This window comes from Siphateles boraxobius, unplaced genomic scaffold (assembly GCF_051911475.1).
Source record: "Siphateles boraxobius isolate OS27281-9 unplaced genomic scaffold, OSU_SipBor_1 7, whole genome shotgun sequence".
Taxonomy (NCBI): domain Eukaryota; kingdom Metazoa; phylum Chordata; class Actinopteri; order Cypriniformes; family Leuciscidae; genus Siphateles; species Siphateles boraxobius.
Genome location: NW_027509197.1, coordinates 40,777,685 through 40,790,994, shown reverse-complemented (window position 1 = coordinate 40,790,994; position 13,310 = coordinate 40,777,685). Strand labels below are relative to the sequence as shown.

The 13,310-nt window shown below is 31.8% G+C and overlaps 1 protein-coding gene across 1 annotated transcript in view; it reads right to left on the bottom strand.

Moving 5' to 3' along the window:
* Positions 1–357: 357 nt before the first annotated feature.
* tbl1x (transducin beta like 1 X-linked) overlaps positions 358–13,310 on the bottom strand; it is a 43,575-nt gene continuing 30,622 nt past the window's right edge. Inside the window, exons 13-15 of the mRNA XM_077216463.1 lie at positions 8,937–9,102; positions 8,587–8,688; positions 358–2,207 (exon numbers count right to left, since the gene is read on the bottom strand). Coding sequence (XP_077072578.1) covers positions 2,181–2,207; positions 8,587–8,688; positions 8,937–9,102 — 295 coding nt within the window. The 3' untranslated portion in view covers positions 358–2,180. The remainder of the gene's footprint in view (positions 2,208–8,586; positions 8,689–8,936; positions 9,103–13,310) is intronic.

Genomic DNA, 13,310 nt, shown 5'->3' with positions numbered 1-13,310 from the left:
TAAATGGAAAAGACAGTAACACACAGATACCTTCACCCTGTGATCAAAGCTGAATTTATTTGATCAAAAATACAGAAAAAAAATGAAATATTATTCTAAGTAAATCAGCCGTTTTCTATGTGAATATATAGTAAAGTGTAATTTATTCCTGTGATCAAAGCTGTATTTTCAGCATCATTACTCCAGTCTTCAGTGTCACATGATCCTTCAGAAATCACTATAATATGATGATCAAGAAACATTTATGATTATTATCCATGTTGAAAACAGTTGAGCTGCTTCAGATATTTAAAAAAAATAAAATATTCCAAACAAAAGTCATGGCGTGCAATATGAATGAATCAAACACGACTGTTCGTGATATCAAAATAGAGTGATTTATTTGAGCCTCTGAGACATTGAGATACAGTTTTGTCCACAAAACAGAGTTAAACTTTATACTTGTCAGATACACGTCAAAACATCATGAACCGCAAGGATCTCGACGAGCCAAGATTACAGTCTGACACAGACAATAAGGGCTTCCGGTTCCGGTGAACTGAGGAAAGCCGCGTCATGAAGAAACGCGATGATTTTGATGCATCTCAAATAAATTCCCCATTAAACTAAACTTGGTTTTGTGGAAATAATTAAAAACGAAACGTCCATCTTACATTGTCAAACGCGCGCGACGCGCGTACAGTACGAAATTAAACCCACAGTGGCGGTTAAATAACGAACCATCGCGTCGAAAGAAAAGGCGCCAATCACAGTTTTAAAAGTTTAACTTACAGCAGGACTAACGTAACCGCTCATCAGTCCCTGAAGGGTTAATAACGCGCGTGACCGGTCAAACACACACAGAGATCAGTAGAAGGACATCATCCTGACAAACAATCCTGTCAACACAGTCATGTTTCTGCTGCATCACGTGTCCAAATCAGACGACATGCGAGATAAAGTGATAATCTAGGGTTTATTCAGATAAACGGTTAACATTTTTGCCGCTCATGTCAATAAGAAAAAGCGTGTCGTTTACCTGCTCATCCGTGACGTTTTTGACGGTTGGATTGTTTGTATTTCTGCAGTGACGTGAGTAGCTCCGCCCACGGTGAAACCTCATTGGTCCAAACATTTGTGATTGAAACATCACACGTTCCAGGAAGGAAAAGCTTTTATTCAACTTTATATCATTTTTATGTTTCGTTCATCCTATTGTGTGCATTTGTAATTATTTAATAAAGATGGTATATTGACTGACAGCCTGATTGCATAATTTAAAACACCTTTTTTTAATGTAAATTAGGATTTTGGACCAATGATATTTCACGGTGGGCGGAGCTTCCCAGCGCAGCGCCACAGAAAAGAAACCAATCAACAACAAAACAAGGGGGAAAAAATCAGATTTGCATGGAAGAGGGCGCTTTTATTACTTGTCTTTTTATCACATCGCACCCGATTTGGACACGACATTGATGCATACAAGCATGAAGACCTGCACTAACTAAAACACATCCCAGAATGCACTTCACCCACTTACGATAACAGATTTTGAGGCACGTATCCTTATAACATGCATCACAATCTCATAACGCGTTTGCTGCCGATCCAGCAGGCATGACGTTCACAAAATCAGAAAAAACTAAAAGTATGAAAGATTGATTACTTTATAAACACAGTTTATAAAATCTGTGGTCCCATTTACATCTTTACATTCATTAAATGTACATCCAGCGGGGAGATTATACACGTGTATATTTAATATCTGAGAATCAAACATATTTTCCCAAGTACTCGGCGTCTTCATTCACCTCAGTATTACACGTTAAAGTAGGAAAACAATCAGAAGTATTTACGGTTCTCGCACACGTGAAGTCTCGTCTTGAATTAAAGGTGTTTAATAATGTTTTCCGCAGTAAAAATGCCCAACGAACATCAGCGGCGCTCAGCGATACTGATGCGTGACATCGCTGGACAAAAACATGCGATGAAACCTCTCGAAAGACACGTCTCCAGCTCTTCCTCGTCGATCAACAGCACCCGCTGTTCGCTGACCGTCTCTAGTGGACGTTTCCCTCGAATTTGGGTTTCAACAATCAAGACTCTGTTCCCAGATCTCAATCGACCGGCTCCACGGAAGCAACGAGTTCAGACGCGCTGAAGGCTTTAGCTGCACAATCCTCATCCGGATTCAGCAAACGCTATTTCCGTAAATCAAGAACACAGACCTGGAAAAACAAGATGGGGTTTACACAGGGTTAATGTCATTAACGAACACTACAACTAAAAAACATTGGGTTAATGTCATTAACGAACACTGCAACTAATAAAACATTGGGTTAATATCATAAACGAACACTACAACTAATAAAACATTGGGTTAATATCATAAACGAACACTACAACTAATAAAACATTGGGTTAATATCATAAATGAAGACTGCAACTAATAAAACATTGGGTTAATATCATAAACGAACACTACAACTAATAAAAACATTGGGTTAATATCATTAACGAACACTACAACTAATAAAACATTGGGTTAATGTCATTAACGAACACTACAACTATTAAAACATTGGGTTAATGTCATTAACGAACACTACAACTATTAAAACATTGGGTTAATGTCATTAACGAACACTGCAACTAATAAAACATTGGGTTAATATCATAAACGAACACTACAACTAATAAAACATTGGGTTAATATCATAAACGAACACTACAACTAATAAAACATTGGGTTAATATCATAAACGAACACTACAACTAAAAAACATTGGGTTAATATCATAAACGAACACTGCAACTAATAAAACATTGGGTTAATATCATAAACGAACACTGCAACTAATAAAACATTGGGTTAATATCATAAACGAACACTACAACTAAAAAACATTGGGTTAATATCATTAACGAACACCACAACTAAAAAACATTGGGTTAATGTCATTAACGAACACTACAACTATTAAAACATTGGGTTAATATCATAAATGAACACTGCAACTAATAAAAACATTGGGTTAATATCATTAACGAACACTACAACTAATAAAACATTGGGTTAATATCAAATGAACACTGCAACTAATAAAAACATTGGGTTAATATCATTAACGAACACTACAACTAATAAAACATTGGGTTAATGTCATAAACGAACACTACAACTAATAAAACATTGGGTTAATGTCATAAACGAACACTACAACTAATAAAACATTGGGTTAATATCATTAACGAACACTACAACTAATAAAACATTGGGTTAATGTCATAAACGAACACTACAACTAATAAAACATTGGGTTAATATCAAATGAACACTGCAACTAATAAAAACATTGGGTTAATATCATAAACGAACACTACAACTAATAAAACATTGGCTTAATATCATAAACGAACACTACAACTATTAAAACATTGGATTAATATCATAAACGAACACTACAACTAATAAAACATTGGGTTAATATCATAAACAAACACTACAACTAATAAAACATTGGGTTAATATCATAAACGAACACTACAACTATTAAAACATTGGCTTAATATCATAAACGAACACTACAACTATTAAAACATTGGGTTAATATCATAAACAAACACTACAACTAATAAAACATTGGGTTAATATCATTAACGAACACTACAACTAATAAAACATTGGGTTAATATCATTAACGAACACTACAACTAATAAAACATTGGGTTAATGTCATAAACGAACACTACAACTATTAAAACATTGGATTAATATCATAAACAAACACTACAACTAATAAAACATTGGGTTAATATCATAAACGAACACTGCAACTAATAAAACATTGGGTTAATATCATAAACGAACACTGCAACTAATAAAACATTGGGTTAATATCATAAACAAACACTACAACTATTAAAACATTGGGTTAATATCATAAACGAACACTACAACTATTAAAACATTGGGTTAATATCATAAACGAACACTACAACTTATAAAAACATTGGGTTAATATCATAACCGAACACTACAACTAATAACAACATGGGTTCATATCATAAACGAACACTACAACTTATAAAAACATTGGGTTAATATCATAACCGAACACTACAACTAATAACAACATGGGTTAATATCATAAACGAACACTACAACTTATAAAAACATTGGGTTAATATCATAACCGAACACTACAACTAATAAAACATTGGGTTAATATCATAAACGAACACTACAACTATTAAAACATTGGGTTAATATCATAAACGAACACTACAACTATTAAAACATTGGGTTAATATCATAAACGAACACTACAACTTATAAAAACATTGGGTTAATATCATAACCGAACACTACAACTAATAAAACATTGGGTTAATATCATAAACGAACACTACAACTAATAAAACATTGGGTTAATATCATAACCGAACACTACAACTAATAACAACATGGGTTAATATCATAAACGAACACTACAACTAATAACAACATGGGTTAATATCATAAACGAACACTACAACTAATAAAACATTGGGTTAATATCAAATGAACACTGCAACTAATAAAAACATTGGGTTAATATCATTAACGAACACTACAACTAATAAAACATTGGGTTAATATCAAATGAACACTGCAACTAATAAAAACATTGGGTTAATATCATTAACGAACACTACAACTAATAAAACATTGGGTTAATGTCATAAACGAACACTACAACTAATAAAACATTGGGTTAATATCATTAACGAACACTACAACTAATAAAACATTGGGTTAATGTCATAAACGAACACTACAACTAATAAAACATTGGGTTAATATCAAATGAACACTGCAACTAATAAAACATTGGGTTAATATCATTAACGAACACTACAACTAATAAAACATTGGGTTAATGTCATAAACGAACACTACAACTAATAAAACATTGGGTTAATATCAAACGAACACTGCAACTAATAAAAACATTGGGTTAATATCATAAACGAACACTACAACTATTAAAACATTGGATTAATATCATAAACGAACACTACAACTAATAAAAACATTGGGTTAATATCATAAACAAACACTACAACTAATAAAACATTGGGTTAATATCATTAACGAACACTACAACTAATAAAACATTGGGTTAATATCATTAACGAACACTACAACTAATAAAACATTGGGTTAATATCATAAACGAACACTACAACTAATAAAACATTGGGTTAATATCATTAACGAACACTACAACTAATAAAACATTGGGTTAATATCATAAACAAACACTACAACTAATAAAACATTGGGTTAATATCATTAACGAACACTACAACTATTAAAACATTGGATTAATATCATAAACAAACACTACAACTAATAAAACATTGGGTTAATATCATAAACGAACACTGCAACTAATAAAACATTGGGTTAATATCATAAACGAACACTGCAACTAATAAAACATTGGGTTAATATCATAAACAAACACTACAACTATTAAAACATTGGGTTAATATCATAAACGAACACTACAACTATTAAAACATTGGGTTAATATCATAAACGAACACTACAACTTATAAAAACATTGGGTTAATATCATAAACGAACACTACAACTATTAAAACATGGGTTAATATCATAAACGAACACTACAACTTATAAAAACATTGGGTTAATATCATAAACGAACACTACAACTATTAAAACATTGGGTTAATATCATAAACGAACACTACAACTATTAAAACATTGGGTTAATATCATAACCGAACACTACAACTATTAAAACATTGGGTTAATATCATAAACGAACACTACAACTTATAAAAACATTGGGTTAATATCATAACCGAACACTACAACTAATAACAACATGGGTTCATATCATAAACGAACACTACAACTTATAACAACATGGGTTAATATCATAAACGAACACTACAACTTATAAAAACATTGGGTTAATATCATAACCGAACACTACAACTAATAACAACATTGGGTTAATATCATAAACGAACACTACAACTTATAAAAACATTGGGTTAATATCATAACCGAACACTACAACTAATAAAACATTGGGTTAATATCATAAACGAACACTACAACTAATAAAACTCTGGGTTAATATCATAACCGAACACTACAACTAATAACAACATGGGTTAATATCATAAACGAACACTACAACTTATAAAAACATTGGGTTAATATCATAACCGAACACTACAACTAATAAAACATTGGGTTAATATCATAAACGAACACTACAACTATTAAAACATTGGGTTAATATCATAAACGAACACTACAACTATTAAAACATTGGGTTAATATCATAAATATTACAACTACAAGAACACTACAACTTATAAAAACATTGGGTTAATATCATAACCGAACACTACAACTAATAAAACATTGGGTTAATATCATAAACGAACACTACAACTAATAAAACATTGGGTTAATATCATAACCGAACACTACAACTAATAACAACATGGGTTAATATCATAAACGAACACTACAACTAATAACAACATGGGTTAATATCATAAACGAACACTACAACTTATAAAAACATTGGGTTAATATCATAACCGAACACTACAACTAATAAAACATTGGGTTAATATCATAAACGAACACTACAACTATTAAAACATTGGGTTAATATCATAAACGAACACTACAACTAATAAAACATTGGGTTAATATCATAAACGAACACTACAACTATTAAAACATTGGGTTAATATCATAAACAAACACTACAACTATTAAAACATTGGGTTAATATCATAAACGAACACTACAACTAATAAAACTCTGGGTTAATATCATAAACGAACACTACAACTATTAAAACATTGGGTTAATATCATAAACAAACACTACAACTATTAAAACATTGGGTTAATATCATAACCGAACACTACAACTAATAAAACATTGGGTTAATATCATAAACGAACACTACAACTAATAAAACTCTGGGTTAATATCATAACCGAACACTACAACTAATAACAACATGGGTTAATATCATAAACGAACACTACAACTTATAAAAACATTGGGTTAATATCATAACCGAACACTACAACTAATAAAACATTGGGTTAATATCATAAACGAACACTACAACTATTAAAACATTGGGTTAATATCATAAACGAACACTACAACTATTAAAACATTGGGTTAATATCATAAACGAACACTACAACTTATAAAAACATTGGGTTAATATCATAACCGAACACTACAACTAATAAAACATTGGGTTAATATCATAAACGAACACTACAACTAATAAAACTCTGGGTTAATATCATAACCGAACACTACAACTAATAACAACATGGGTTAATATCATAAACGAACACTACAACTTATAAAAACATTGGGTTAATATCATAAACGAACACTACAACTATTAAAACATTGGGTTAATATCATAACCGAACACTACAACTAATAAAACATTGGGTTAATATCATAACCGAACACTACAACTAATAAAACTCTGGGTTAATATCATAACCGAACACTACAACTAATAACAACATGGGTTAATATCATAAACGAACACTACAACTAATAAAACATTGGGTTAATATCATAAACGAACACTACAACTATTAAAACATTGGGTTAATATCATAAACGAACACTACAACTATTAAAACATTGGGTTAATATCATAATCGAACACTACAACTAATAAAAACATTGAATTTTCTGCTTATTGAAATAAAGATAAAAATAATATATATATATCAGAAGAAAAGTTGAACTACATTAAAATTGGAAATGTAAATGAAAAAGTTGACGCACTAACTGGAAATAAATAAAACTGAATAAAAACTAAAAGTAATATAAAACAAATTAAATTCAAATAAACCTAAAATAAATGAAAAAATAAACTAAAAGAAATTTAGAAATTTTGCCTTTGCAAATAACCGAAATAAACTGAAGCACTGAAAATTACTAATTGGAAATAAAAAAAATAAAAACTAACACTAAACTAAAACAGAACTAAAAGTAAAATAAAAATAAATTAAACCTAAATAGCCTAAAATAAACCAAAATTAAACTAAAATTAAAAGGAACATTAACAAAAATAAAAGCCAATTTAAAATAGTAGTAAAATATTATATAGTAAAAATAATACTAAAACACTAAATCTAAATAGTATAATTGATTGTATTATATTAATAATATACACAGTATATATATATATATATATACATATATATACACACACACACATGCATTATATATATATATATATATATATATATATATAAAATACTAAAGTACAGGTTTTAAAATGCACTGTCCTGAAACTCACATTATATAGGGATCCAGCAAACAATTAAATATAACATGGCATAATTAAAAAGCACATGAAATACACATTGAAATAAAACAAATCTTACTTTATTATAAACGTTATGCCCTTGAATCTACAACTAAAAGTTTGGACACACGACTGAATTTGTTTCTCACAATCTTAAAAACCTTGGAATTAGTTTTAGCCGATGTTTTATAAAAGGCGGCGAACGTACCGATCCATCAGATCCACTCGCTCCGACTTTATCTCCCAGACTGTTCCAGCAAACCTCGAATATTCCTCCGGTTCCCCTGTAGCTGTTCACCAGCGCACCGCTCTGAGAACACACGTTCAGTTTGCGGAACTTGCGTTACTTATTTGAAAAAGTAACTCAGATTTGTTGTAAATTTTAAAAGTAATGCATTACTTTACCAGTTACTTGAAAAAGTAATCTGATTACTTTAAAAAAAATGCTGATAATATACAATTTTATTCAAAACTATCTAAAATTTGAATGCCTGTAGTATTAAAATCACTAAAATCCATTTAATGACTTGTACTGGTTTCTAATGGCGTGGGACTGACCAGCGTGTCCCAGATGTGAACGCATTTGTCGAAGGATCCGCTTGCCAGGAACTTCCCGTCGGGACTGAAGGCCACGCTGTACACCGGCTCCTGGTGTTTGGTGAGTGTGTGGATGCATTCGCCTCGGTCCACATCCCATAATCGCACCGTCGAGTCGAAAGAGGCACTGAGGAACATAAACACGTTTGTTTCGACCAGCGGTTTCCAAACGTGATCATCTTCGTGTGCGGAACATGTGAAAGGCATTACAGTTTCGTATGGAAGCGTTTACACCACAGAATAAGATTGCACAATTGCAGATTAAAAAAGTAAAAAAGAATTATTTCACAATTCAGACGTTTTTTTTACTTTCTCAGAATTGTGTTATAAAGTCCAATTATGAGGAAAAACAACTTTTTTTTTTCTCAGAATGGCAAGTTTATATTGAAAAATCTGAGAAAAAAAACAAGAATTGTGGGGGAAAAAGTTGCTTTAATTACTTTTTTTATTTGTATCTGTTGCAGAAACAAGCGTCCATAGTTTCTTGTATAAAACAACCAATTTATACTCTGAAAAATATTACACTTATTTCTATCTAATTTAATTTATCGTCTCATTTTTATTTATTATAATATTTCATTTTTATTTGTTGGTTTCTTGTTGATTTATTTTAATCTAATTTTATGTTTAATCTAATTGTTATTTATTGTAATTAATATTTATATATTTGAATTAATTTATTGGAATAATTTATTTTAATCTAATTTAATATATGATCTAATTTTTATTTAATGTAATATTTCATATGTATTGATTGACTTTTTATTTATTTTAATCTAATTTAATATAGATCATCTATTTTTATTGTAATCTAATGTACATTTAATTTATTTGAATAATTTTTACACTTATTTTAATCTAATTTAATATATTTAATCTAATTTTATTTATTGTAATCTAATATGCATTTACTTTAATTTTTTGCAAATTTGTTTAAAAATGTTTTTAATCTGATTTATTTGAATAATTTTTTACACTTATTTAACCTGTTAACCTTCAAGGCCACTTTTGAAAAATCCCCAGAAATGGCATACCCAAACTTAAACAGATACAGTTCATGAACCCTTTGCACTAAAAGCACAAGTATGATCTCATTTGAAAGCTGACACCTATTAGTTTATTGTAAATGTAGAAATAATTATTGTCATAATGAAAATAAAATGTTTAAATAGCTTCAAAGTTTTGTAAAGTTATTAGAAATTTACTTTCATGAAACATCTTCATAAAAATAAAATTGAAGTTGGCCCTGGAGCAATCTAGAAATGCACTGCAGCTAAAGCCATATGTGTGACCATTTTATATTTAAAATCTGAAAATGATAAGTCTAAAACTCTGTATTTAGTTAAATGTTTTTCAAGATCATGTCAAATTACTTTATTTTGATTAGACTCTAAAATGCAAACTGATGTTTAGTTATCTTCTGAGTCATCTAATCAGTCTATTGTCTCTATTATTTTGTGGTGCAAACGAGCCCCATTCAGAGTCAGTCTCTCCTTGCACACATTTACACCTCTCCAGACTGGTTATGGCTCTAAATATGCATTTCTTTTGTCTGCATTATAGCTACTAACGACTGGCTATTCACAGGCTATTCATAGGGTTTCAAACCCTAATTTCTTTTATCAAAGTTCTCACTAAATATTTGAAACTGGTATCAAATGCACTGAAACATTTCAGTAAGCATTCCTATTTAGAAAAAAATCATAAAACAATAACTGCTGGTGGCAGGTGCACCTGGGCTAGCTAGCATGTTAGCTTAGCACACCATCAATACACGACCATTTATGAGATTAAAACCATGTTTGTGCTCCAAACTTACTTTATAACGCAAGTCGAGTGTTTTAAATAATCTTCTGTGATCTAATTTGGCTTCAGATAAAAAAAAATCCGACAGAAAATTTATTATTTATAGTGTTCTGCACGATGATGAAATCTATATCGATTATCATTGCATTATAAATATAATCTATTATTATGAAATACCTGGCATGGCTTGAAGAACACAGGTAACTCAAATATCATTGCAATCATGTTTATTGTCTTCAAAACATCTTTATCTGCATGTTACAGCGATCTCTGTCAGCTACTTTCTGTATCAGTGACGTCCTGGAATGTCACATGACTATGGGTCTTCTTCGTGGTCCATATATGGACTGTTATTGTGCATATAGCGCCCTCAGGCTATTGGTATGAATTGAAAACACAGCACATCTCAGTAAGAAGCGATCATAATGATTACATCGACGCATTTGGGTATAAATTCAACAAATATTATTCCTGTCTATAGAAATATGATGTGAATCTATGAGAATATATCAATATTTCTCCAAGTCTGCACATTTTTGAGCTAAAGCCCTGAGGGACGATGTTTTGCGAATCGCTGTCATGACGACAGCTTGGAGTGTTTTTTATGAATGGACCAGCTGACGCTCATAATTCATATTAAAGGTATCGACTCATTTTTCCATTTCATAACTCCTGACACAAATTAAGACATAACTGTCACTAAAAGTTTCTCAGAATACAATAGTGGTCAAATACTGAATCTTGAGTATTATATCTTTTTAAAGGGTTACTTCAGGATTTAGCATTAAGATTTGTATTAGTAGAAAACCAGTAGTATTTTCGAATTACCTTGCTTCCCCCCCTCATTTCCCCCTGATATGAGAGATTTATGTATTTTTAGTCTGGAAAAAATCCTCCGATGACGCAAAAATCGTCATTTTGCGTCATCGGAGGATTTTTGGGCCAGAGGCTTAAAACTACAGCCAGTACTAGTAGCTAGTTCCGCATGTTTTCACTACGCCCATATGGGGCGGGATCTCACTCACAGAAAGTAAGATATTGTCAGCCATCTTTCTGTAGAAGCTAAGCTAACAGGCTCTTGCTCTGTGTATAAAGTTTGTATAGTGGGCTAATCACGATAGCGGAAGGTAACGTTAGTTTAGAAGTTGAAATGACAGAAGGGGATTTCGAAGATCAGTTGCGCGAATCTGATGCTCGCGGCTACCTGTACGAGCCGCAATACAGCGATGAACAGTTGCGGGAGATGGAGGAACAAGATGCGGCCGGAGCAGCTGCTGCAGCAGGGGAGCAAGACCTGACTCGAGCCCGGCCAGACTCCAGCTGGGGCGGACTGGAGCTGTCAGTGCTCACGCTGTGCGCCTATGGAAACAGATAGAGAGTCCTATTGCTGTCGCGAATTTCAACGATCCCATTTTCTTCTGGACGAGATAAATTGGAAACGCCAGCCAAAGCCCGCAGGGACAAACGGACGGCTTAGTGTAAAGTGAGTAACGTTATTTGGTTTGTTTTTCTTTTTTTTACCAAGACGTAATGTACAGAGTTTGGACACCCGGTATTATCACAATGTTCTTCCCTCGTAACGTTAGTCAGCTGAGCTATTGTTGTTATATTTACATCTATGATAGTATACTGTGTGCAAATAGTTCGCATTGCTAACGTTGTGCTTACTGTTTTGTAGACAATATCGCCTAACAGCCTATCGTCACTTTATGGAATGGTTCCAGCATGGAATGGTTCCAGCAAGGCGAGCGACTTGGTAAAGACTATCGTCTCGTTTTGCCCACCTGTGTTGTCCAGGACATCAGACGGAAATATCCAGCTCCTGACTGACAATACTGTGAATGAATATAAGGAAACAGCCGAAGCTCTGGAAGAGCTTTGAGTGTAAAAGTGTTAATATTAATTTTAAGTTAATATAAAAGTTATAACTCCCATCGGTTGTGGTTCTTTTTATAAACCTTTAAACCTTTACTGTTACTAGAGTATGTATTAGCCTAGAGAATGTGTGGAGAAATTTTTCGGATACTGCCGCCTGTAACCGGTAGGCGTGGTTTGGGAGTGGCCTGGCCTCGTAAGGGCAGCAAAGCAAGTGCATTCTGGGAGTTGTTGTCTTTCAGCCACATGAGTAAAAAATACATTTTCTGCCTTTTCTCAGTCTAGAATGCTTCAATTTAAAAAATAATTTCACATTTCTACTATATAAATGATCACTATTAAATACACATTCATGTTCCCAGAGCTGAAGTATCCCTTTAATGATGTATAGTTTGTCAAGGTATAACATTAAATCTGATAGTAAATTTGAACTAAATAAAAAAAAACCGCTTCAGTGCGCCGACGCTCTGGAAACGGTTAACAGGTTAAATCTAATTTAATATATTTAATCTATTTTTTATTTATTGCAATCCAATATCCATTTATTTTATTCAATTTTATAGTTTATTTATTTTAATGTAATTTATTGGAATAATTTTTACATTTATTTCATTATTTACCATTTAATCTATATAAATATAATTGTATTATATT